At 38.0% G+C, this 27485-nt stretch overlaps 2 protein-coding genes across 2 annotated transcripts in view; one reads left to right on the top strand and one right to left on the bottom strand.

The window, feature by feature from the left end:
- Positions 1-511: 511 nt before the first annotated feature.
- Pp4-19C (protein phosphatase 19C) lies at positions 512-22640 on the bottom strand. Its single transcript, XM_070086082.1, has 7 exons — positions 22527-22640; positions 12901-13087; positions 12605-12757; positions 11679-11852; positions 10076-10202; positions 4540-4729; positions 512-3607 (listed from the first exon to the last, which is right to left on the bottom strand). Exons 2-7 carry the CDS (start codon positions 13048-13050, stop codon positions 3478-3480), a joined length of 924 nt encoding a protein of 307 aa, XP_069942183.1. The 5' UTR covers positions 13051-13087; positions 22527-22640; the 3' UTR covers positions 512-3477.
- Positions 22641-24242: 1602 nt separating this feature from the next.
- Positions 24243-27485, top strand: part of Flo2 (flotillin-2) — a 95275-nt gene continuing 92032 nt past the window's right edge. The window contains exon 1 of the mRNA XM_070086081.1: positions 24243-24645. Coding sequence (XP_069942182.1) covers positions 24597-24645 — 49 coding nt within the window. The 5' untranslated portion in view covers positions 24243-24596. The remainder of the gene's footprint in view (positions 24646-27485) is intronic.

Genomic DNA, 27485 nt, shown 5'->3' with positions numbered 1-27485 from the left:
GGGAAGCGCTAAACCCGGAGGATTATACAGCACCTGGGGGGGGGGGATGTGGAAGGCATCCAGGCTTAATTCGGGGAACTGGAGCACAGATCCAATTCCCTAAATCAAGAGCCCCTCACCAACATCAAGGAACCTTCCTTGAGGGGATGATGTAGGGCAGAGTATGACTGTACTGTATTTTTATAAAAACACATTTCCTTGCATAAGCTCACAGTCTCCACTGCTGTAAACACTGAACGTGCAAGCACTTTATTTAAATTTTTAAAGTTTTTGTATTATAACTAAGCACTACACTCGTAGGGTTATACAGTGCTGCTAAAGGTTTCATAACTTGCAGAGTAAGTAATTGCAGGTTTTGTGCTGCCATTCTTGATTCAAGAAATTGCAGTTATCCTCCCTTTTCTTGAACCAAACCTGGTCACCCACATTTCCCAGGCAGTGCATGACCCATTCAAGTCAGATCCAACAAAATGAGTCTTCTTTATAAAACAGACTGAATAAAAGACTCGAAGAAAATAAATGTTTATTTATTCTACACAATGCAAATATTGATGACTCCTGTAAGAGAATATACTGTATTTAACTTTTACAAGGAAACTAACCTTGATTTACTAACATATACATACATAAATATGCATTCAAGAGTTGCAAGGACCATGGCTAATAAAATGGTAGTTCTGAGAATTTGAAAATGAACAGGAGCCCTTATGAACAATGGTAAATATAATCTTGTATTCCACATTCTCCACCAAGTTTGATACATGCTGAACACTAAGAACTTGCACAATGTAAAAAATCCTGATGCAATATTTACAGTCTATCTCATATCCTTAGTAATGAGAGCCAACAGGCTTTCACAAATGGGACATGTCAGCATTCACTTCCTTTGTACAATACATAACATCCAAATACTGGGTTATATTACAGAATGCCTGAGCCATGTACCCTGGGCATCCAGTCTAGAGCTATAGTATTACAGAAGATCCCACAACTGAACCTCCAGCAGCAACGATATTCTAATGGTCATACTTTCGTCTATGTCTATCTACGTTCTATGTCTCATTTTCTACACAAACCCAAAAAGCTCAACACTTCACCTAATGATTGCAATAAACATTGAATCCATAGCAAATATGGCATAAAATGTAAACTTGTATCAGCTCATCTTTCCTACATGCCTGGCACCTATATCCTCAGCACTTTGAAACCTTCCCAGTCACAATTTATGCATCTATACTGTTTATCTACAAAATGCTCAATTTTCTTGTTTAACTTGTGCTTTAAACAAAGCTTTGCTGCTACATGCTAGCAGTCATATTTCTTTACAAATATTAACACACCTTCCATTATAATGTTATGGCTGAATGTTATTTGAACTATTACAAGTAGTGTATGAGGTTGATGCAAAAATATGGATCAGTATAATGAGTAAGGTTTAGCTGTGCCTTGCAAGATGGAAAAAAAAAAAAAAAATTTTTACTGTATTTTGTTGTAAATATTTTTTACACAATTTAGCAAAAAAATTAAATGTATCTTTTTTTTTTTTGGCCAGTGACAATTATTTTCACAAAAGCTGCTTGGTTATTCAGCTTATCAGTTACAAAGACTACCATAATCTAGTTGGAGGTAAAACATTAGATTTACAAATACAAGTACAGAGGACCTTTTCGTAAGTCGTACACATGTTGTGAGGATGGATTCTCTCCTCCATTTGTAAAATATAATGTTAACCGAAATTAAACATATTATCGTTAACGTATTCATTATTACATTACTAGTATTGAATACATAAAAATAATTAAAACTCCAGCTTCATCATCACACTGCAATTGTATTTTATATTACTTCAGTAACATAGTTTTAAGAGGTAATAGTTTTCTGCTGCAAGTTTTGCTTTCATCTATTGTCTCCCATTTGCACAAGACTAATGTGCTACTGATGATATATAACACTCGATGTTTTGAACAGTACAGTACTCAGTTTTTATGATTCAACTAACTCATTTTTTCATACGTTTGTAAACCAAGTTACTACTGTACATTTTTTAAATCTATAAAATGCAAATTAGTTTCTATGCAAGAGGAAGTGTTTTATAAAAAACTGTGTTAATCACATTAAGAAGTGATAAAATTATTATATTTACCAGATATACAAATGTATTTAGATTTTGCCTTCCTATTTACTTTTAAATGATCTCTTCAATCCCTCTCCTGAACAAAACATTACTATACTGATGTACGTGGAATGGTTCAGCTGTACGTGCTTCACATCTTGAGGGTTGCACGTTACAATGTTGAATAAATGATGGGTATTAATTAGGATGAACAATGAGATGCTTCATTTACAGATGAAGATTATTATGAAGTGATTACAGCAGATAAATATTCCCATATAACCACATGGTTAACATAAAGGAACTCTCACAGGAGGTTCTTATGAAGTACACGTAGATATCATGTAACCATATGGTTAATATAAAGAGGAACTCCGAGGTTCCCACGAGGTCAATAAAAGTTTGATACTTGTACAGCATTTCACTAACTTCAGTGACTACAAACATTAACAACCCTATTACTATACTTGTCCAGCAAGTTACCTTACCAAATTTGTGTTCTGTTTTCATAAGCTATTCTGTAATTTGTAATAGCATCAAGTTGCAAGGAAAAGTATAAAGCTTAAGAATAAGTTATTAAATTTTTGTATTTCCAAGAACTGACAAGGGTAAGCAGGGCAACTTCACAAAATTTGCCACCAGTCTAACCAGGCTATGTCAAGCCTTAGGTCTTGGTAGGCCTCTCCAGTGTAAGTCATAGTATGTCTTCTGACTTTGACACCATGACACAACCCACAGCTAAACAAATTTTTACCATGGCCAGGTGCTTATGGATATACTGTCATGCTTATTAATGATCTCTGTTAACTGTAGGACTATTATAACATCTTTTATGAAATCAAAATATATTAATGCAGAGGTTCTGCCTATATCAGCATAAATACTATGCTGAATACTAACAATTTCATTTTCCAGGTCGAATGACAATATGGAACCCACAATATATGACAGTGGTATTTAATCAAATCTTACACTGCTCCACAAACAATTACACATGTACTTATGAAATTTTGTTGAAAAAAATTCCTAAGAGGACTAGGATAATGTAAATATACCAATAATATCTCAAACAAGGCACATCTAACCAAAACTCAATTTACCACTGGAACATCTATATTTCAATGAATATTTTACATCAAACATTATGAAACTCTAGAACTCCCAATGCTTGGGTTTTGGCTTCTTGTGTCTACATACAAGTATATTTATCTGGCATATTCTCAAAATCCAATCTTTCTTTAGTATCTTCTAACTTGCAAAGCCTAAATATAATTTAGATATAATTTATGTAATAATGACCACACACTGACCCATATACAAAAAATATTCTGCAACACACCACAACTTTCATATTTAATAACATCCTAGAGGAAATAGTCTGCTTGAGGTTTTTTTGCTGGGATTCCTCTACTCTCTTGTGGAGCCGCTTCAAATATGGTGAAATCTCGTTTAAGATTTTCATCAAGTTCCAAAATAGCAGCTACATTCCCACACCTTTGAAAATGTAAATAGATGTCAGTTACAATTTAAAAAAATATTAGTGCTGTACTATGTATATTAAATTTTGAAGAAAACACAATCAGAGAGTTTTAAGTAGGTAGGCCTTATACTGTAATATACCTAAACTGGTATAAAACTGAAGGTCGTGAAATTTTTTCATGCTCCTATAATTCAATTGTATACAAGAAAAGTATCAAAATTAATAAAATCATTTCCCTTCTATACTGTACATACTAAAAATCATAAATAGTAAGAAACAAGAAAACTTAAAAAAAAAAAAAAAAAAAAAAAAAAAAAAAAAACTAAATACAGAATGATCCAAATACATATTAACCCTGCTAACTTTTAAAAAAGTTTATTCCCTATCATTTTCTTCAACTAGGCATTAATGAGAAGACAATTCTCTTTGCTTTATGTTAAAACATAAACCAAATATAGCTGTAGCATCTGAAGATGTGTCTCTCTCACACTTTTTTCCCCTCTCATTATTTACTACCAGCTAGTGCTACTTTTTGACCCTGAACTTTCATATCTCTTTTTGTCTCTGGCTTTGAAATACAACTTTTTTCTTTTAACACACCGGCTGTATCCCACCGAAGCAGGGTGGCCTAAAGAGAAAAAGGAAAGTTTCTCTTTATAAATTTAGTAATGTATACAGAAGGGGTTATTAGCCCCTTGCTCCTGGCATTTTAGTCACCTCTTATGACACGCATATCTTACAGAGAAAGATTTAAATACAACTTTTAAAAAATTATAGAAAGCACACAGAAATATTAATAAATCAACCCTCTTATATAAATGGAGCATTATCAAAATAGTGGACTAGTCTAGTTAAAAAAACAACTACCTCACACTGTAGCAAAACCTCCTAATATATAAAAATATTTTATATTAAATTATTTTTTATATTCATTTATTTGACTTACCTATAGCAATAATTTGGTGCAGACCAGACAGTTAAAACTGTGTTATTAAAATGCCATTTATAGCCTTCCATGACTAATTGATGAGCACGGCATATCATATCAATGCCATTAGTGTCGTTGAACTGTGCTACTACATCAGACCCAAAAAGATAGCCAGCACCTCTTGGACTCACACCCCACCCTTGAGTATCTGTGAGAAGAACAAAGCGTTTTAATAATTACTACTACTACTACTACTACTACTACTACTAATGAGCGTGTTCCATAGGAGTGAATGGAGACGAATGGTATTTGGGACCTGACGATCTGTTGGGATTCAGGGAAACCAGTTATTTTTATATAGCAGGACTTGAGTCCTGGAAATGGGAAGTACAATGCCTGCACTCTAAAGGAGGGGTTTGGGATATTAGCAGTTTTGAGGGATATGTTGTGTATCTTTATACGTATATGCTTCTAAACTGTTGTGTTCTGAGCACCTCTGCAAAAACAGTGATCATGTGTGAGTGATGTGAAAGTGTTGAATGATTATGAAAGTATTTTCTTTTTGGGGATTTTCTTTCTTTTTTGGGTCACCCTGCCTCGGTGGGAGACGGCCGGCTTGTGAAAAAAAAAAAAACTACTACTAATTTTTTTTCTTTTTTTCAACAAGTCGGTCGTCTCCCACCGAGGCAGGGTGACCCAAAAAAGAAAGAAAATCCCCAAAAAGAAAATACTTTCATCACCATTCAACACTTTCACCTCACTCACACATAATCATATAATATTCATATAATATATAATAATCATATAATATTTAGGGGAAGCACTAAACTCATAGGGGCCATACAATGATTGGAGAATGGGAGGCAATCAAACATAATTCAAGGAAAGTGAAGAATGAAGGAACCTCCCTTGAGTGAATTAAATATGAACATCACAAGAAATCAAATACTCAAGAGATACTAATAGGGCAGACAGAGCTAAAATGTGTGAGAGGCACTTGGAGGCACATCTGGTTGGAAAGGAAAATGGAGTATATATAATAATAATAAAAATAATATTAATAGAAAGGGAGGGTGTGTAAAGGTAGAAAGTTGAAAGTGAACATAGATAAGAGTAAAGTGGTGAGGGTATCAAATGATTTAGATAAAGAAAAATTGGATATCACACTGGAAAGAGGGAGTATGGAAGAAGTGAATGTTTTCAGCTATTTGGTAGTTGACATGTCAGCAGATGGGTTTATGAAGGATGAGGTTAACCATAGAATTGATGAAAGAAAAAAGGTGAGTGGTGCGTTGAGCTATATGTGGAGACTATTAAACGTTATCTATGAAGGCAAAAAAGGGAATGTATGAAAATATAGTGGTACCAGCTACCCATCAACCTTTTATCCACCAATACATAATCTAATTAACTACTTTCATTACGTGCTACATCATACCTTGTATATTTATTTATTCTCATTTTCATAAAATATGTATTACTTATTACCAAATCTCTTTCTACACATAGCTCAATTAACGGCTCCCCATTTACATTTACCCCTGGCACCCCAAATTTACCTACTACTCCCTCCATAACATTTTTACCCACTTTAGCATTGAAATCCCCAACCACCATTACTCTCACACTTGATTCAAAACTCCCCACGCATTCACTCAACATTTCCCAAAATCTCTCTCTCTCCTCTACACTTCTCTTCTCCAGGTGCATACACGCTTATTATAACCCACTTTTCACATCCAATCTTTATTTTACTCCACATAATCCTTGAATTAATACATTTATAGTCCCTCTTTTCCTGCCATAGCTTATCCTTCAACATTATTGCTACTCCTTCTTTAGCTCTAACTCTATTTGAAACCCCTGACCTAATCCCATTTATTCCTCTCCACTGAAACTCTCCCACCCCCTTCAGCTTTGTTTCACTTAAAGCCAGGACATCCAGCTTCTTCTCATTCATAACATCCACAATCATCTCTTTCTTATCATCTGCACAACATCCACGCACATTCAGACTTCCCACTTTGACAATTTTCTTCTTCTTATTCTTTTTAGTAATCTTTACAGGAAAAGGGGTTACTAGCCCATTGTTCCCGGCATTTTAGTTGACTTTTACAACACGCATGGCTTACGGAGGAAAGATTCTTATTCCACTTCCCCATGGATATAAAAGGAAAAGTAATAAGACCAAGAACTATTAAGATAAAATCAAAGAAAACTCAGATGAGTGTGTATAAATAAATGTGTACATGTATGTGTAGTGTGACCTAAGTGTACATATATCTTTATATATGCTTCTAAACTGTTGTATCTGGGCACCTCTGCAAAAACAGTGATTATGTATCGGTGAGGTGAAAGTGTTGAATGATGATGAAAGTATTTTCTTTCTTTTTGGGTCACCCTGCCTCGGTGGGAGACAACCGACTTGTTGAGAAAAAATAAAAAAGTGATAGAGGCAAACACCATACATAGTTTCAAGAGCAGGTACAATAGGGCCCACAAGGCTAGGAAGGAGTGAATTTGGCAAGCAGAAAATTGAGAGGTGGCCACGAGCAAAAATTCAATCCCTGCAACCAGGATGACCTAAAGAAAATATAGTCACTCATTCAGAAGCTGCCTTTCCAGAAGGGCCCAAACTTTACAGTCCAATGTTGACCTGAGCTCCATTTTAAAAGTACTGGCACTATTTCTCAAGCTTAAAATCTCATGGTTTTATCAACTCACATAATATATATTACACTGTACTCCAGCACTTCCAATCTCATGGACTACTATTTTTTTTTTTTCAACAAGTCGGCCGTCTCCCACCGAGGCAGGGTGACCCAAAAAAAAAAGAAAATCCCCAGAGAGAGAATACTTTCATCATCATTCAACACTTTCACCTCACTCACACATAATCACTGTTTTTGCAGAAGTGCCCAGAATACAACAGTTTAGAAGTATATACGTATAAAAATACACAATACTATATCCCTCCAAACTGCCAATATCCCAAACCCCTCCTTTAGAGTGCAGGCATTGTACTTCCCATTTCCAGGACTCAAGTCCGGTTATATAAAATAACAGGTTTCCCTGAATTCCTTCACTAAATATTACCCTGCTCACACTCCAACAGCTCGTCAGGTCCCAAATACCATTTGTCTCCATTCACTCCTATCTAACACGATCACGCATGCTTGCTGGAAGTCCAAACCCCTTGCCCACAACACCTCCTTTACCCCCCTCCCTCCAACCTTTTCGAGGACGACCCCCTACCCCGCCTTCCTTCCCCTACAGATTTATACGCTCTCCATGTCATTCTACTTTGATCCATTCTCTCTAAATTACCAAACCACCTCAACAAACCCTCTTCAGCCCTTTGACTAATACTTTTATTAACTCCACACCTTTCCCTAATTTCCACACTCCGAATTTTCTGCATAATATTTACAAAACACACATTGCTCTTAGACATGACATCTCCACTGCCTCCAACCGCCTCCTAGCTGCAGCATTTACAACCCAAGCTTCACACCCATATAAGAGTGTTGGTACTACTATAGTACTTTCATACATTCCCTTCTTTGCCCCCATAGATAACATTTTTTGCCTCCACATATACCTCAATGCACCACTCACCTTTTTTCCTTCATTAATTCTATGATTAACCTCATCCTTCATAAATCCATCCGCTGACACGTCAACTCCCAAATATCTGAAAACATTCACTTCTTCCATACTTCTCCTCCCCAATTTGATATCCAATTTTTCTTTATCTAAATCATTTGATACTCTCATCACCTTACTCTTTTATATGTTCACTTTCAACTTTCTACCTTTACACACACCCAAATTCGTCCACTAACCTTTGCAATTTTTCTTTAGAATCTCCCATAGGCACAGTATCATCAGCAAAAAGTAACTGTGTCAATTCCCATTTTGAATTTGATTCCCCATAATTTAATCCCACCCCTCTCTCGAACACCCTAGCATTTACTTCTTTTACAACCCCATCTATAAATATATTAAACAACCATGGTGACATTACACATCCCTGTCTAAGACCTACTTTTACCGAGAAGTAGTCTCCCTCTCTTCTACACACCCTAACCTGAGCCTCACTATCCTCATAAAAACTCTTTACAGCATTTAGTAACTTACCACCTATTCCATATACTACTTGCAACATCTGCCACATTGCTTCCCTATCCACTCTATCATATGCCTTTTCTAAATCTGTAAGTGCAATAAAAACTTCCCTACCTTCATCTAAATACAGTGGACCCCCGCTTAACGATCACCTCCAAATGCGACCAATTATGTAAGTGTATTTATGTAAGTGCGTTTGTACGTGTATGTTTGGGGGTCTGAAATGGACTAATCTACTTCACAATATTCCTTATGGGAAAAAATTCGGTCAGTACTGGCACCTGAACATACTACTGGAATGAAAAAAGTTCGTTAACCGGGGGTCCACTGTACTGCTCACATATATGGACTAATTGCCTAACCTTATTCTGATCTAACATGAATATCTGAATATCTGAGCTCTTTTCTACCCCCTTCCAAACCACTTTTCCCTATCTTATGATAGGAAGACCCCTTCTGCTTGTTTCATTATATCTTTCATACCAACAAAGTCTTGAATTTCTTCATACCTTATTCTCCACAAATACCATGCATGAATCAAGATATTTCCACTGCGACTAATTGCCTTTTTGCAACATTATAAGTCCAGCATGATAAAATTCCACTTTTTATACCCAATGAGAATTTTACTTCCACGTATGCCTAAACAATCTGACATCTTAGTTTTTTTTTTTTCTCCTATCAATCTTGTGATTTTACATATCCTCTGTAAAACCATTTACTGATACATCCACTCTCAAATGCTATTCAACTTCATTCTGACCACTGACCTTTCATTTACCTTGCTGTTTTCTCTGTCTACTCTTAGCTTTCTTTTACAGACCTTTCTAAACTGCTCTACAAACTGCTGAAGCTGGTCTTCTGTATCTCTAAATTGCTGTACTATCTACAAATATCAAATGAGACACCCCACCCCCAACATACACAGACAATATCCAACATTAGCTTTTAGAACTGAAGCTCCACAACATATTAGCACCCACTCTTCTTATATTTGTCAATATACAGATTTAACAACCAAGATGACTACATCCTTGTCTAAGACTCTCTTAAAAGAGAAGACCAATCACCCTCTTTCCTATACATATTAACATCTTCTTTACTTTCTTTACTATTGCCATATTCATAGAAGGCACTAAACTCATAAGGTTCATTCAGAACCTGGGGAATGGGAGGTAGTCAGGTTTTATCTTAGGGGAAGATAACTAATGCCTGGAATCAAGAGTCTTTTAACATCAAGGTACTCCCCCACCCCTTAAAAACTATTTGCACATACTTTTTATTATTTTCACTTCTTCTATACACAATTCTGGCTCTCCACTCACAATAATATATTGTCAACTGAGTGCAGAATATACATAGTTAAAAACTAAATACAGTAAATGTACTATAATGTTATGTTGTGTTACTGATGGCATAGCTTTACCTTCAGGATCAGACCATAAGAGATCACACATGGGTCCATCATGAGGTACTTCTTGCTTTCGGTCAATGGTGCGAATTTGATCTAAGGTTTGTATACTCGGTGATAAACCACCATGGACACAAAATATCTGTTGAAGATACAAGAAATATAAAATATAGGAGCATAATATGCAAGTAAACAACGTGCATGCAACTGCAAACTCAAAAAAGAAAAATATCTTCCTACATACACACAGAGAGGGAGGGGAGAAAAAGGAAAGAGATGAAAGAAAAAGAAATTAAGAGAAAGATAAAATAGAAGAGAAAGACAGCACTTAAAAAGATATAATAAACAAGAAGAAACCAAGCACAGTGACAGATTTTGTTTCAAAGAAAAATGCAAAATAACTATAAAAAAAAAGTCCTAAAGGAAAAATGTCACCAGTGGATTACCACGAGGGTCAGTGCTTGTCCAAATATGCGTCTAATCTAAATAAATGACTTGCCAGAAGGAATATAAGAAAGAGAAAGAAAGAGAGAGAAAGTATAACAAAGGTGGTGTATAAATCTGAGATGGAAGGTAGAAAAAGTAGGGGTCATCCCGGAACAGTTGGGAGGGGGTAAAGGTTTTAGGGGTTTGAGCATCCGGAAGGCTTGTATGACCATGTTAGATAGGAGTGAAAAGAGACATGGTCTGGAATAAACACGCCTCATCTTGGATGTGGGAAGGACAGTGTATGCACTCTGATGAAACATCTACCTTGTGTGTTCCAGAGGTCATAACCTCTGCTGCCCAGTTCCAGATCAGGCCTCCTGATGGCTGGCCTGATCAAACAGGTTGTTGGTGTTTATCACATGTAGTCCTACATGTACACCACAACCTGGATGATTAGGAACTTATCCAGTTCTGTCTTGAAGACTGCCAGGGGGTCTGTTGGGAATCCCCTTATGTATGAAGAGTGCTGAAGTCTCGATTTCTTCACACTTAAGTTATTTTTTCATTTACTCGTGGCATGTTAGATTGGATTGAGTGGCATCAAGTGGGTTTTTTATGGACATGCTGCTGGAGTGTGAGCAAGGTAACTTTTATGAAGGGGTTGAAAGAAATTGGGTAACCAGAGTCTTGGAGGTGGGAAGGGCAGTGCCTGCACTCTGAAGGAGGGGTGGAGATATTGCAGTCAGAGGGATAATCTGATTGTGATGTCAGTAAGTTGACAGCAGTTGAGTAAATGTTGGTTCATGTGTTTTCTGTTTTCTTTGAGTTGCCCTGTCTTGGTAGGAGATAGCTGTTAAGCTATTAAAAATTATTTTATTTTAGGAGGGAAGGAGACTATTTTCCAGAGTAAGTACGGCATGGAGAGGGAGGCATGTCACCAAGACTGTTTAACGTTTATAGATGGGGTTAAAAAACAAGTGAATACTAAAGTGTTGAGGAAGGGTGTGAGATTATAATATATTGGATCTAATGGAAAGTGGGAATTGCCACAGTACATAAGAACAAAAGTACAGTACAATGTTTTACACATCAAAGAGCATGGGTTGCAGATTATAAAGATTTTCAGTACAATAAAGCAATAATTTCACTCCAAAATATCTAACACAAAATTATCTGCTTGAGCACTCACCTTTCCATCAATAATAGCTGATAAGGAGAGGTAATCAAAAATTTCCGTGCAATACCGCCAAACTGTGATAGAACCATATTTTCTTAAACATTCATCATAAAAGCCATAAACTTGAGTAATCTGTCTTGATTCGTGATTACCTCTGATCAGTGTTATTCTGTCAGGATACCGTACCTAAAAGAGCAACAAATGCAAGTCATATAAAATATTTTCTTTACATAACACATTATTAATGTTGCAGCTTTCCACATGTGAAAAGACAGCTAGAGAATCAGTGAGTGTGAATGTATTTCCTTCTTTGGGGTTACTGCTGCCTTGGTTTGAAATGGTTATGTTGAAAAATTATACACAGTACTCTATACTGTATCAATGTTAATTTATCACATCTACCTGATAAGATACAACAGTACTTTAGATGCACCCTGATTTCTGATGTTAATCATGGAACCATACATTAATGCAAACAAGTACAATACTCTCATTGTTGAATGTGTATTTGTAAAATAACGACCAGCTAGCGAGGCTAGAGTGATTGGCTACACTTACAGTGTACCCCACCTCTACCCTGCTTATATATAACAACCAAAGGATTACGTGCAGCCTTATATTTTTACTTTAAATTCCTAAATATACTATATCTATTGCCTACAAAGGAACATGCTAAGGATACAGTACGTATACAAAATTAAGGAATTTTTGTTATAATTACAGGAGAGTCACAGACAAAATGGTTCTCACCAATTCCAGCTTGATATTTTGGCAAAGCTAGGTAGTGGTGCCAAAGAGGCCTACACTATATTCAGTCAACCCCTACTAATGTCAAGAACAAAAAAAAAAAAAAAAAAAAAAAAAAAAAAAAAAAAAAAAAAAAAAAAAAAAAAAAAACTATTTTCCTTTTAATATTTACAACATAAGAGTGTGCTTACCTTTAATGCTAAAAGAAGCAGGAAAGTCTCTACACTATAGAAACCTCTGTCGACAAAATCTCCCATAAAAAGATAATTTGTATCCGGTACGTCTCCTCCAACCTTGAACAATTCCTTGAGATCATAAAACTGGCCATGAATATCCCCACATACCTGAAATGTTAAAAAAAAATGTGTGAAATTTTAAGGGATAGCTACTGAACATAAAATATGTAAAGGGGGCAAACACTGAGGAAAGGACAGAGAAACCATACCAAAAAAAAAAAAAGTTCAAATTTTTTTTTTTTTAAACTTACTGTAACAGGGGAGTCAACTCTTTGTACATTGCTTTCTTCTACAAGTATTTCCCTGGCTTTGGCACAGAGGGCTTTAACCTCTGCCTCTTTGATGACCTCACATCGTCGCAGCTGTTCAATTTGCCGGTCAAGGTCACTGCAGTCTCCCATTGCGTCCTTTCCACCAGGAGGTTATGTTTAGTTTTGTCTGCAAACAACAAAAATAACTGTATTTTACAAATGTATTTCATTCCAAGAAATAATTAGAATTTCACTGCAGTTGTTTAGAGAAAATAAATCGATAAGTTCTCAAGGCTAACTTATGTAAAATTAAAACAATTATCAATTACAATATGGTACAGTATAGTATTCAACGATACAAAACTGGAGCCCTTGCCAAATACCAAATCATCTTCACCCTGGTTTAAATTATGCTACTTTAAATTTTCATTACTTGTTAGGACCACTGTATGTGCATATACATAATACCACAGTCACAAGTTAAAAACAAATTTGTAAAACCACATGCCAACTTAGTCTGAAGAAGGCAGGATTTTGGGAATACAGGAAAATATCTTACAATCACAACACAATCTCAGCTATCTACCATGATTACCATTACTAGTCTACCATGAACTGAGGTAGGAAAACAGCTCTTAGCCTGTAAATGTGATTTGTGTACAGTACTACCCCTTATTGAGCCATCAAATTGAGGGTTTACCATTTTACAGTACAAATGCCTAATCTACTGTAAGAATTTTTGTGCTCTAAGAACACAAAGTGCAGGAAAGTGGATGCCTTTATGCTCATGAAGGGCTCATGGTCCATGGCAATGGAGGCACCCTGATACTCAAAGAAGGTGATCCAACTGATCTGAACAACTATAACTTATATCAAACTTGCCCTTACTTTCTAAAATAAAATAAAAAAAAAACTCCAACGACTTTACTCCTACCTTATATCCAACAACATACATAGCCCCTGCCAGTTTGGGTTTAGACCAAAAAAAAGGACAAATGATGCCATTATACAAATGCTTGAACTAATATATACAACCCTCGATAAAAACGAATTTCGTCTGGGGCTCTTCATTGACCTATGGAAAGCATTTGATACAGTGGACCACAATCTCCTGCACTTAAAATTAAATCATTATGGCATCAAGAGGACATTCCCTCGATTACCTAAAATCTTAACGATAGACACCAGTATGAATACGCAAATGGAGTCAATTCCACTATCTAGCTTGTAGCTATTGGAGTGCCCCAGGGTAATGTCCTAGGCCCACTCCTCGTCCTCATCTACATCAATGATCTCCCCAATGCATCTCAACTCCTTAAACCACTTCTATTCACAGATGACACTAGTTATGTCTATTCCCACTCAAACCCAGCTATTCTTAGAGACATTGTAAACAAGCTGCTAAAAATATATACTTGGATGATGACCAACAAACTCACTCTCAACACAGACAAAACATACTTCATGCTGTTTGGAAACAGAGCCTTAAATATCCAACTTAATATATTGATAAACGGTTCCCCTATCACAAGACACACTGGGTAAATTTCTAGGTCTTCTCTTTGACTGTAATCTTAAATTTCATTCCTACATCCAGCATATCTCAGAAAATTTTCAAATCAGTAGGCATCCTTTCTAAGATACAATACTATTATGTACCCCAAATGACACTCCTTACCCTATACCACTCTTTAACCCGTAAACGGTCCAAACGTATATATATGTTTTTTCAACATTTGAAAGTATGTAAAATAAGTAGATCTTCTTTTTGTTTTTCTACATTTGAAAATGTGTAAAAAACTCTGATCTACTTTTTTTTTTGTTATATTTGAAAATATGTAAAAAAAACTTAGATTTACTTTTGTAGCACTACACATGTGAACGTAGATCTGCTTGGACCGTTTACGGGTTAATATATCCCTACCTCACCTATGGTATATGTGCCTGGGGATCAACCACAGACAACCACCTTAAAGCTTTAATAATAACCCAACAAAAAGCTGCTGTGCAGATGATTACCAGCTCCTGTGCTAGACATCACACCCCACCACTTTTCAAAAGCCTGAACTTACTAAATATATGAGACATACACTCATTATTGTGCCTACTACATACACAAAACATTAAACTCCAACATAAACCCTCCACTTAAACTTCTCCTTGGTAGCTACAAAAGAATACAGTCACAATACAAGGCATAAGGCACTCTTTGACATCCCCTGTGTCAGTCTCACACTTTACAAAAATGCAATGCACATAAAGGGCCCGAAGATCTGGAATTCACTACCTGAACCGATAAAGGATCCCCTGACTACTTATAAATTTAGGACTTTGCTTAAAAATCATCTCATCTCTCAATACTAACCAAACCAACCAAAACAACTTCTAATCAGTTTGAAGCAACTCTACCATATATTATATGACCTCTAGTCTATTAAACACCTGCCAATCCATGAAATATTACTGTTTGAACCATTATTTGTAATTTTGTTTTTATTATGTGCAACTTCAAGATTATTATTCTTATAAACCTCCACCCTGACTACCTTGTATTAGTATTAAGATTAAATAAAGAGTTTAATAGAAGTTAACCCACTGTTATGGAATGTCTACTTCAACAACTTTCTTCATCTTATCCCAGAATCCCATGCATATGCAGACAACTGTACACTGACATTCACTTATCCAAGAGAAGAAATGCGAGCTGCTCTAAGCTACATCAATCACCAGCAAAGAGCTATATCAGCTTGAGGAAATAGATGGCAAGTAACATTTGCACCTGAATAAAACACAAATGATGATGGTCTCTAGGCACCATGATGGTAATGCTGGTGCAGTAGTAAGGATGAATGGGAGGGTGTTGGCACCTGAAGAAGAAGTTGATATCCTTGGGGTGAAATTTGACTCCAAACTAACCATGAAGAACCATGTTGTAAATCTTGCAAACAAGGCAGCCAGGAAGCTTACAGCACTTCGCCGTATCTCGCATCTGCTTGACAGTAGGGCTTGCAAGATTCTATACGAGGCACAAGTACGCTCACACCTTGAGTATGCTCCACTTTCTTGGTTTGCCTGTCCCCCTCTCATCTGCAACTGCTTGACAGAGTAGAGAACAGAGCAAGACGTCTCATCTCTCACCTGGACCCATCCTGGATAGACCTGTCATTTCAGCAGAGCCTTCAACACAGGAGGAATGTGGGTGGCCTTACTGTTATGTACAAGGCCAATATTGTCAAAGTACCACACTTGGATCCACTTCAAGGACAGCGAGAAACAAGCTTTTATGCCACAAGACGGGCAGAAAGCAGCAACTTCACTCTGGCTGTACCCTTCTCCAGAACATCACTCCATCTGAGATCATACGACTCTAGTATGGAACACATTTGTACAGCATAATGATGTCAACGAGATAAAGTCAGTTGATCAAATGAAAATGCTGGCCCACAGATGGCTCCAACTTCATCCTGTTCCATACTTGTATGTCTCATAACAATAAAAGTGCTTTCAAATGAGCTGATGTAGGTAACAGCTCTTAGCTTGCCAATAAAGTTAGGAATCCTTAACCTGTAAATAGCTTGTCAATAAAGCTAGGGACCCTTAACCTAACCTTGTCAAACCCTGTGTAAAAAAAAAAAAAAAAAAATTATCTTGTCTAGATTCAAGTACGTAGCTATTATGTACTAGAATTAGTCTGCCCAAAATGCCCTGGCACGACAGTGGCTTTCTTTGTACTTAGCAAACCAAAACTGTAATTACACACTGTAACCTTTACAAAGAAATAAAATCTTTATCTTTTATCTTCCTCTAATTAAACAATTATTTCCCCAATTCCCAAGCATTACATAACCCTTATTAGTTTAATGCTTCTCCAGGAATATAATATGTAATTATAATACAAAAATGAAGCTAAAAGTGCAGACTCGAAAGCATGTCAGAAAACTTGTAAATGCTCTCCAAGCTTTATTGTTAAATTTTTACCACATTATTTAATAGTTCTCCAGAAAGGTAAGGTGACCTAAAAAAAATGTATTCACCATTATTTAGTAGCTTTCTTGTTTAAAGCATTCAGAAAACACAACTCAGATGATCTTACGAAGAGAAACATCACCACCCCTCTGAAGTGTCTCCAGGCCTCAAATCTGGCTATTCAGTTTACCTGATTACAATAATGTTACCCTGCTCACAGTCCAGCAGCATGTCAAACCCTAACACTTCTACTGGTTGCTGAAGCCTCTACTACTTAGAACCTCATTCACCACCTCCCTCCAACCCTTCCTTGTCTTCCTATTCTGCTCCATCCTTTATAAATGGCATCCCATGACAACTTTTCCATTGGTTCAAATTATTGTATTCAGTAACTGTTGTTAACCCTACAGCATCTAATTTTTGTACTCCAAATTTCCTGCAAAATATTTATGCCACATGCTGCTTTAAAACATGACATTTCCAGTATCCTCCTCACTGCAATATTTCAAGATGCCTGCCTCCCTCCTCTCCCAATCAGAGGAAGGATAGTTCTACCTGTTGTGGTGAAAGTAGTAATGTAATAAGTGTTTCATGACATCCCTTAATATATAAAAGAAATACTAATTTAACCTCTTAACTATGGCATACCCAGAAATAAAAATTTCTGTGTGTAGTATGTGTATACATGTACGTATGAGGGAAGGGGAGCAAGATTTTGAAAGTGCATTTTTTATTATTATTTATTATTTATTATCACACTGGCCGATTCCCATCACTGTCTTGCCAGAAGGGTGCTTTACACTACAGTTTTTAAACTGCAACATTAACACACCTCCTTCAGAGTGCAGGCACTGTACTTCCCATCTCCAGGACTCAAGTCCGGCCTGCCGGTTTCCCTGAACCCCTTCATAAATGTTACTTTGCTCACACTCCAACAGCACGTCAAGTATTAAAAACCATTCGTCTCCATTCACTCCTATCAAACACGCTCACGCACGCCTGCTGGAAGTCCAAGCCCCTCGCACACAAAACCTCCTTTACCCCCTCCCTCAAACCTTTCCTAGGCCGACCCCTACCCCGCCTTCCTTCCACTACAGACTGATACACTCTTGAAGTCATTCTGTTTCGCTCCATTCTCTCTACATGTCCGAACCACCTCAACAACCCTTCCTCAGCCCTCTGGACAACAGTTTTGGTAATCCCGCACCTCCTCCTAACTTCCAAACTACGAATTCTCTGCGTTATATTCACACCACACATTGCCCTCAGACATGACATCTCCACTGCCTCCAGCCTTCTCCTCGCTGCAACATACTATACTCTCATACATTCCCCTCTTTGCCTCCAAGGACAAAGTTCTTTGTCTCCACAGACTCCTAAGTGCACCACTCACCCTTTTCCCCTCATCAATTCTATGATTCACCTCATCCTTCATAGACCCATCCGCTGACACGTCCACTCCCAAATATCTGAATACATTCACCTCCTCCATACTCTCTCCCTCCAATCTGATATCCAATCTTTCATCACCTAATATTTTTGTTATCCTCATAACCTTACTCTTTCCTGTATTCACTTTTAATTTTCTTCTTTTGCACACCCTACCAAATTCATCCACCAATCTCCGCAACTTCTCTTCAGTATCTCCCAAGAGCAGTGTCATCAGCAAAGAGCAACTGTGACAACTCCCACTTTATGTGTGATTCTTTATCTTTTAACTCCACGCCTCTTCTCAAGACCCTCGCATTTACTTCTCTTACAACCCCATCTATAAATATATTAAACAACCACAGTGACATCACACATCCTTGTCTTAGGCCTACTTTTACTGGGAAATAATTTCCCTCTTTCCTATGTACTCTAACTTGAGCCTCACTATCCTCGTAAAAACTCTTCACTGCTTTCAGTAACCTACCTCCTACACCATACACCTGCAACATCTGCCACATTGCCCCCCTATCCACCCTGTCATACGCCTTTTCCAAATCCATAAATGCCACAAAGACCTCTTTAGCCTTATCTAAATACTGTTCACTTATATGTTTCACTGTAAACACCTGGTCCACACATCCCCCTACCTTTCCTAAAGCCTCCTTGTTCATCTGCTATCCTATTCTCAGTCTTACTTTTAATTCTTTCAATAATAACTCTACCATACACTTTACCAGGTATACTCAACAGACTTATCCCTCTATAATTTTTGCACTCTCTTTTGTCCCCTTTGCCTTTATACAAAGGAACTATGCATGCTCTCTGCCAATCCCTAGGTACCTTACCCTCTTCCATACATTTATTAAATAATTGCACCAACCACTCCAAAACTATATCCCCACCTGCTTTTAACATTTCTATCTTTATCCCATCAATCCCGGCTGCCTTATCCCCTTTCATTTTACCTACTGCCTCACGAACTTCCCCCACACTCAAAACTGGCTCTTCCTCACTCCTACAAGATGTTATTCCTCCTTGCCCTATACACGAAATCACAGCTTCCCTATCTTCATCAACATTTAACAATTCCTCAAAATATTCCCTCCATCTTCCCAATACCTCTAACTCTCCATTTAATAATTCTCCTCTCCTATTTTTAACTGACAAATCCATTTGTTCTCTAGGCTTCCTTAACTTGTTAATCTCACTCCAAAGCTTTTTCTTATTTTCAACAAAATTTGTTGATAACATCTCACCCACTCTCTCATTTGCTCTCTTTTTACATTGCTTCACCACTCTCTTAACCTCTCTCTTTTTCTCCATATACTCTTCCCTCCTTGCATCACTTCTACTTTGTAAAAACTTCTCATATGCTAACTTTTTCTACCTTACTACTCTCTTCACATCATCATTCCACCAATCGCTCCTCTTCCCTCCCGCACCCACTTTCCTGTAACCACAAACTTCTGCTGAACACTCTAACACTACATTTTTAAACCTACCCCATACATCTTCGACCCCATTGCCTATGCTCTCATTAGCCCATCTATCCTCCAATAGCTGTTTATATCTTTCCCTAACTGCCTCCTCTTTTAGTTTATAAACCTTCACCTCTCTCTTCCCTGATGCTTCTATTCTTCTTGTATCCCATCTACCTTTTACTCTCAGTGTAGCTACAACTAGAAAGTGATCTGATATATCTGTGGCTCCTCTATAAACATGTACATCCTGAAGTCTACTCAACAGTCTTTTATCTACCAATACATAATCCAACAAACTACTGTCATTTCGCCCTACATCATATCTTGTATACTTATTTATCCTCTTTTTCTTAAAATATGTATTACCTATAACTAAACCCCTTTCTATACAAAGTTCAACCAAAGGGTTCCCATTATCATTTACACCTGGCACCCCAAACTTACCTACCACACCCTCTCTAAAAGTTTCTCCTACTTTAGCATTCAGGTCCCCTACCACAATTACTCTCTCACTTGGTTCAAAGGCTCCTATACATTCAGTTAACATCTCCCAAAATCTCTCTCTCTCCTCTGCATTCCTCTCTTCTCCAGGTGCATACACGCTTATTATGACCCACTTCTCGCATCCAACCTTTACTTTAATCCACATAATTCTTGCATTTACACATTCATTTCTCTTTTCTCCTTCCATAACTGATCATTCAACATTACTGCTACCCCTTCCTTTGCTCTAACTCTCTCAGATACTTCAGATTTAATCCCATTTATTTCCCCCCACCGAAACTCTCCTACCCCCTTCAGCTTTGTTTCGCTTAGGGCCAGGACATCCAACTTCTTTTCATTCATAACATCAGCAATCATCTGTTTCTTGTCATCTGCACTACATCCACGCACATTCAAGCATCCCAGTTTTATAAGTTTTTCTTCTTCTCTTTTTTAGTAAATGTCTACAGGAGAAGGGATTACTAGCCCATTGCTCCCGGCATTTTAGTCGCCTCATACGACACGCATGGCTTACGGAGGAAAGATTCTTTTCCACTTCCCCATGGACAATAGAAGAAATAAAGAAGAACAAGAGCTATGTAGAAAAAGGAGAAAAACCTAGATGTATGTATATATATATGCATGTGCATGTCTGTGAAGTGTGACCAAAGTGTAAGTTGGAGTAGCAAGACATCCCTGTTATCTAGCGTGTTTATGAGACAGAAAAAGACACCAGCAATCCTACCATCATGCAAAACAGTTACAGGTTTCTGTTTCACAGTCATCTGGCAGGACGGTAGTACTTCCCTGGGTGGTTGCTGTCTACCAACCTACTACCTACATGGCCATACACAACTGTAGAACAGACCAGCAAGGGGGAGGAAAAGCTATATACTCCACAAATCAACTGGAATGCATCGATAAATCCTGCACAAGGGATGAACATGGAGAATATATCATAGCCAAATTTAAATCAAAAGATTGCTTCATGGTGTAATACTACCCAAAACATGGAAGTAAGTAATATTGTTTGACTGCAATTTAAAAATAAAAAGAAACGATACTTACACTTAATTTTCTCACAAACGTCCAGCTCTACAAAACTGAAGCTAAACAAAACTTGGGTAGGTGTGTGAGCAGCGTGCCACAGCTGGCACAAGCTGCGGTGAGAGGTACATGATAATATATACCTGGAAGGTGCTTGAGGGCTTGGTCCCAAATCTGCACACTGCCATAACAACATACTGGAGTGAGAGATATGGGAGGAAGTGTAAAATAAACCCAGTGAGGAGCAGGGGTGTGGTGGGGACAATAAGGGAACACTGTATCAACATCCGGGGTCCCAGACTTTTCAATATCTTACCAGAAGATATCAGAAACACTGCTGGAACACGTGTTGAAGCCTTCAAGAGGAAACTAGACAAGTATCTTCACCAGGTGCCAGATCAACCAGGCTGTGATGGATATGTAGGGCAGCGGGCCTCCAGCAACAACAGCCTGGTTAACCAGGCGAGCACCAGACGAGCCTGGCCCATGGTCGGGCTCAGAGAGTAGATATACTCTCAAAATTCTTCAAAAGTATATCAAAGGTATATGAAAGCTGTAGCACAGCTCAGCTGGCACAAGCTGTGGCACAGCTCAGCTGGCACAAGCTGTGGCACAGCTCAGCTGGCGCAAGCTGTGGCACAGCTCAGCTGGCACAAGCTGTGGCACAGCTCCAGCAGCCAGAGCACAGAACTGTGCAGCTACTGGGTCCACACTGCAGGATTAATATTATTATAATCATGGAGGAGCGCCAAACCCGTAGGGATTATACAGCGCCTGTAGGGAGGATGGAAGGTATTCAGGCTCGGTTCAGGGAACTGGTGCACAGATCCAATTCCCTGGATCAAGAGCCCGTCAGCAGTGTCAAAGAACCTGCCATGATGGGAGGCTGAAGGTTCATAACACAAGGGCACCATAATGCAAATATATAATAATACTTCTTTATTGAGTTATCCTACGTTAATAATGTATCCTGCATGGCTAAAATAATGCGCTTAATTAGAAGAATGTAAAAATTCCCAATAGTAACCTGTAAAACCACGTGTATATTTAAGTTGAATAAAAGCTTACTCAGTGATATTTGCATCAAGGGCAAGATAAGCTGAGCTACCCACAATACTGCTCTCCAGCACACATATCTCCTCTCCCACACCAATAATCTCCTCACTTATAACACATACACACTACAATAACACACAGGTTGGGTATATAGGCTCTCACCTTGCAATATACTTCAATAATATACAAATTTCTGCTGGAAGCGTTTTCCCTTGTAGCTTCGCAAGTTTCTTCTGTCAAAACACTGAAAGAGGATCTAAAAAATCTAAATTGTAATTCTTTTAACCTATTCTTTTATTAAATAACGCCTTTTAAAATGTGTATTATTTTTTCGCTTCATAGATTTTAAAACACAACTATTTTATAGTATATTATTCTCTTTATCTAATTTTACATAACTATAGTCTTTACAGTGACTATTAAGCACTGCATCTTTCCAAAGATAAGATTATTGTAAATAAATTGCTTATGAAAGTGTTTATATCTACAAAAAAAATATTAATTTATAAGCATCCAGCGCTTAGTAATGTTAAAAAATACAGTCACGAGAAATTTTAGGAAATCAGGGCGAGTTAAATAATTTTTACAAGATTCAAAGTTTGGTAAAACACCAGTTGGAACTCTCAATTTAATTGGTTATTTTATTGTTTGTAGACTATTTATTACTTCCGAAACAAGTTAATTCATTATCTGACGAATTAACGAAGCAAAGGGTGAAGTAGGAAGAATTTGTGGTCAGTATGTAGTCTAGATCCTGTTCAGAACTCGCGCAATATATTATGCAAAATGTATAGACGTTCTGAATATCCTGACATTATTATTATTATTATAATCAAGGGGGAAGCGAATATCCTGACAGCAATTGTTATTTCTTGTGTAAATTTTGTTTTAGGAGGTATTAGCAAAAATAATATATTTATTTTGGCACGAGCAACACGTCAGACAACAGCTAGTACGGTGTCGTGTCATGCGTCTGGCGTCACACCAAGACGCATCGAATGTAAGCCAAGATGGGTTATTTCCATATCTACTCCCGGCGGAGTAAGGTTACCTTGATGTTGCTCTGGGGGGTCAGTAACCCCGTGGCCCGGTCCATGGCCAAGTTTCCCACTGGATCAGGGCCTGATCAACCAAGCTGTTACTGCTGGCCACATGTAATACAACGTACGAACCACAGCCTGGCTGGTCAGGCACTATCCTACATTAGGTTAGGTTGTCAGGCTTCCTTAGGGTATGTTACTTTTTACTGTTTCCACAAAATAAAGCCACCTTACCCACCTAATATGGGACATTTCAAGCAAATTATCGATATCCCAGAAAAGGTCCTGAAGTCAATAATGACTTGTATCGCTTCTTCTGTGAATACAGTACCTGGAGTTTACCTGGAGAGAGTTCCGGGGGTCAACGCCCCCGCGGCCCGGTCTGTAACCAAGCCTCCTGGTGGATCAGAGCCTGATCAACCAGGCTGTTGCTGCTGGCTGCACCAATAACATTATTAGAATAAATGTTAAATTATTTTTTGAAAAGTTTATAAAATATGAGTGTTGAGTGAAGGCGAGAGAGAGGGAGGGAGGGAGAGAGAGAGAGAGAGAGAGAGAGAGAGAGAGAGAGAGAGAGAGAGAGAGAGAGAGAGAGAGAGAGAGAGAGAGAGAGAGAGAGAGAGAGAGTGAGATAGTGAGAGATGGTGAGACAGAGAGAGATATATATAGTGGAAGAAAGAGACAGTGAGAGATAGTGAGAGACAGATATAGTGGGAGAGACAGAAACAGTGAAAGTGAGAGAGAGAGAGAGAGAGAGAGAGAGAGAGAGAGAGAGAGAGAGAGAGAGAGAGAGAGAGAGAGAGAGAGAGAGCGTGGCTGGTGGTAGAGGGTTGGCAGTAGTTGTCTTGTACTGGGTGTAGTGTGATGTTGCTGGAACCTTTCCCACTTCCTCTCTAACTCTTAACATAACTCGTCTATTTCCTCTGGCTGTTTACAATAGTTTTCAGTGTGTTAGAGGCCTCACAGTTCCCGGCGCATGTGTAATGTCCGCCAAATGATGTTAAACCAGAGAGGGAGGTGGAATTTATAAGATTGGCGCGCAGTACATAAGCCAGGGCGTCGTCTGCATGTTTACATAGAACAGTCAAGTCCTATATTTTGACTCTTATATTGTTACTTTGGTGACCTCTTGACCCAGTGTGGCCCTGGGCTCCTTGTGGCTGTGACCTCCCAGCACCAGCAGTCAGGAAATATGGGAAATATACACACAGTGGGACCCAACGAAGCCCTCGTCGTTTCAGGTTCGTCTGAATGTGTGAAATTTCTAGCTTGTAGCATCCCACAAACTTTTAAAAATGATATAAGTGGACAGGAATGAAGGGTCATGGCTGGAGTAGTAACGCCTTCGGTTCCATCCCAGGAGGAGTGGAAACTTGATGATGAGACTGAAGGAACACTAGGACACCAGTGGAAATAAGTCACTTTGACTTTTTGTTGGGTTATCCTGAGTAATTTACACATGTTACTGTGTATGATAATTTGTGTAATTGTGTTTGTGTAGCTAAATAAACTTAATTGCGTATTGGTCCATCATGCTAGGCAGGGCTAACACTCCCACTCACACTCGTATACATGTCCAGCCAATATTCATAATTACCCAAAATTCTGGCCCCAGTGACGCTGCCTGGGGGTTCATAATATATTTTTGATGATACTCCATTCAATCGCAAAATTTCCTGTCTGGTAATGAAATCCGCATGTTATCCTTACACCTGTTGCCTGTGCTCACCTATAGTAGTAAATAAATACTTGGGTATTAGAGTGTTCTGGGTCATCTTTGGGGTAACAAGAATAAAGGATCTATATGGAAATAAGCCACAATAACTGGCTTTTCTCTATCCTGGGTTACTAATTTGAATAAAATCTACGTGGGAGCATGTTATGTATCGTGCATGATTAAGGTGTGCAATTTAGAAGGGTGTTATATTACCAGAGAAGGCATTATATACATACAGTGTGTTAAAAGGTACGTACGTAATGAGGTGTTATAAATGTGGGGAAGGTGTAATATACACAGGGAAGGTGTACTTGGTGTTATGTTCGTGTGGAAGATATTAAATACGTGTGGAAGGCATAATGTACGTTGGAAAGGTGTTATGTACACGAAGAATAAATAGACTTTTATTTCCACAAGATAAAATAAATTGTTGTACGAGATGGTGGCAGGTGCAGTGTCCATTGATAATAAAGTTGCCGTGTTCGTGAAGTGTAATTCTTCATCGGAGACACTTGTTCACTGGTGATATTTCACCCAGTTGTTATTTAGTATTATTAGATACTGATCAAGACGATTGAGTGATTACATTTAAAAGGATCTTGCAGGTAATTTGAGGTCTGTATCGTCCTGTATAGTTGAGGTTAATTAAAGTTGGCAGTGGGGTGTAGAAAGCAATTAGATAAACTAAAATGTAATCAAGGCATGAATTCAAGTTGAACTTTCCTGAAGCAATAATGCTGTGGTACCAGCCTCGTGATATTTAATTTTTTTTTGGAGGGGGGGGGGAGGATTAGAAAGTAAATTGCAACAGGTCAAACTTTCCCTGAAGCTGGCAAACAATTTACACATAAAAAAAATCGGTTTTGCTAAACCAGGTTTTGATGCTCATTTCATTTATCTATATTTTTTTTGTAGAAATAGATAATCTATTTTCCTCAATCTACAGGTGGGCAGGTCTTTAAAATACAGGAGAAAATGTAGGGTTAAAAACAATACTGCAAAAACATACCTTAACCTAACCAAAAGTAAGCAAACGTAACCCAACTTAACTTAATGCCATGTAAGCTATTGCTTGAGTAATTCCTGGGATTCTGTGATTGGTGAGGAAGTCACGCGCTGCTGATTGGTAAAAAAAAAACGTCATGCGATCAAAATATTGCAAGGGATGCCAGAATCCAATTTCGTCGTTTCCAGATAAAAAAAATGCAGATTGAAAGTGGAAAATAAATAAGAAAACAAAATAGGCATTGAATCAAATAGCTTATCAAATGATCAGCATAAAACAACTGAATATCACCTAAATTAAACCGCCTGTTGCTGCGTAATCAGAGAAAGGCATCCTACAGCCCAGAGCCTCCCTTCCCTCTATCTGAGTACACACAGTAGTAGTAAGTTTTTGTTACGGATCTGCGTTGATGATTTTAAGCGAATCGAAAGAACTAATTCCTGAAATGCTATGGGCTTGTTGATCCCAGCACACGTACTCCAGCGGTAGCTTAATCAACAGTGGTCATCATTTAACAAAAGACCTACGTCAAGGGACGTTTTTCCCTGATAAAGAAACCTGTAGCAGAATTTTATTAGTGTGCATGCAGCCTATAAATTCGACGACTTCATTGTTAAAAATAATTTCAAAAAACGCAAAAGACGCTACGACTGATAAGGTGTAGGGCATAATTAATTTTCATACGTACATTCTGGTTGTCCAGCTGGCTCACCGACCGCTGCAGCAGAGGGGCGGCAACCAGGAAAATTTCCGATGAACTGTTGTTGTTGTTGTTTTATAAGGGTTGACGAGTTCCCTGTCATTAACATCATAACGTATAGTGACTTTTTGAGATTACGTAGGTTATGGAGGTGTAGCCGTGTAGTTAGTACATTGATGAGGGATTTTTTCGAGTTTGTCCAGGAAAAATTGTGCTCGCCTACATACGTAGTTGCAAGGGTTGAGTCTCAGCTCCTGGCCTCGGACCTTTGTTGGCTGCTGCTGGTTTCACTTTGGCTGCGTGAGCCCTGTCATACCTATCCTTAAAGCTATGCTTGGGTTCTGCCTCTACCACTTCGCTGTCTACTTCGTTCCAATTCCTGACCACTCTAAAGCTAAAGAAGTATTTCCTAACTTCTTTGTGATTCATCTTGCTGTATAGTCCTTGTGGTTTAGCGCTTCTTTTTTATTATAATAATAATAATGTGATTCATCTTGTCTTTTAACTTGCAGCTGTGACCTCGTTTACCCGAGTCTCAACTCTGACTCCCGCCCACCCTGTGAATTCCTAAATATTGAGTACACCGTAATCTGTCACCTCTGGTCCTTCTATCCTCTAGTGTCGTCAGGTTTAGCTCCTCTAGCTTCTTATAGTTCAT

Source organism: Cherax quadricarinatus, chromosome 18 (assembly GCF_038502225.1).
Source record: "Cherax quadricarinatus isolate ZL_2023a chromosome 18, ASM3850222v1, whole genome shotgun sequence".
In the NCBI taxonomy this organism is placed as follows: Eukaryota; Metazoa; Arthropoda; class Malacostraca; order Decapoda; family Parastacidae; genus Cherax; species Cherax quadricarinatus.
Note: the sequence above shows the minus strand (reverse complement) of the source record. Positions and strands in the feature narration are given on the sequence as shown.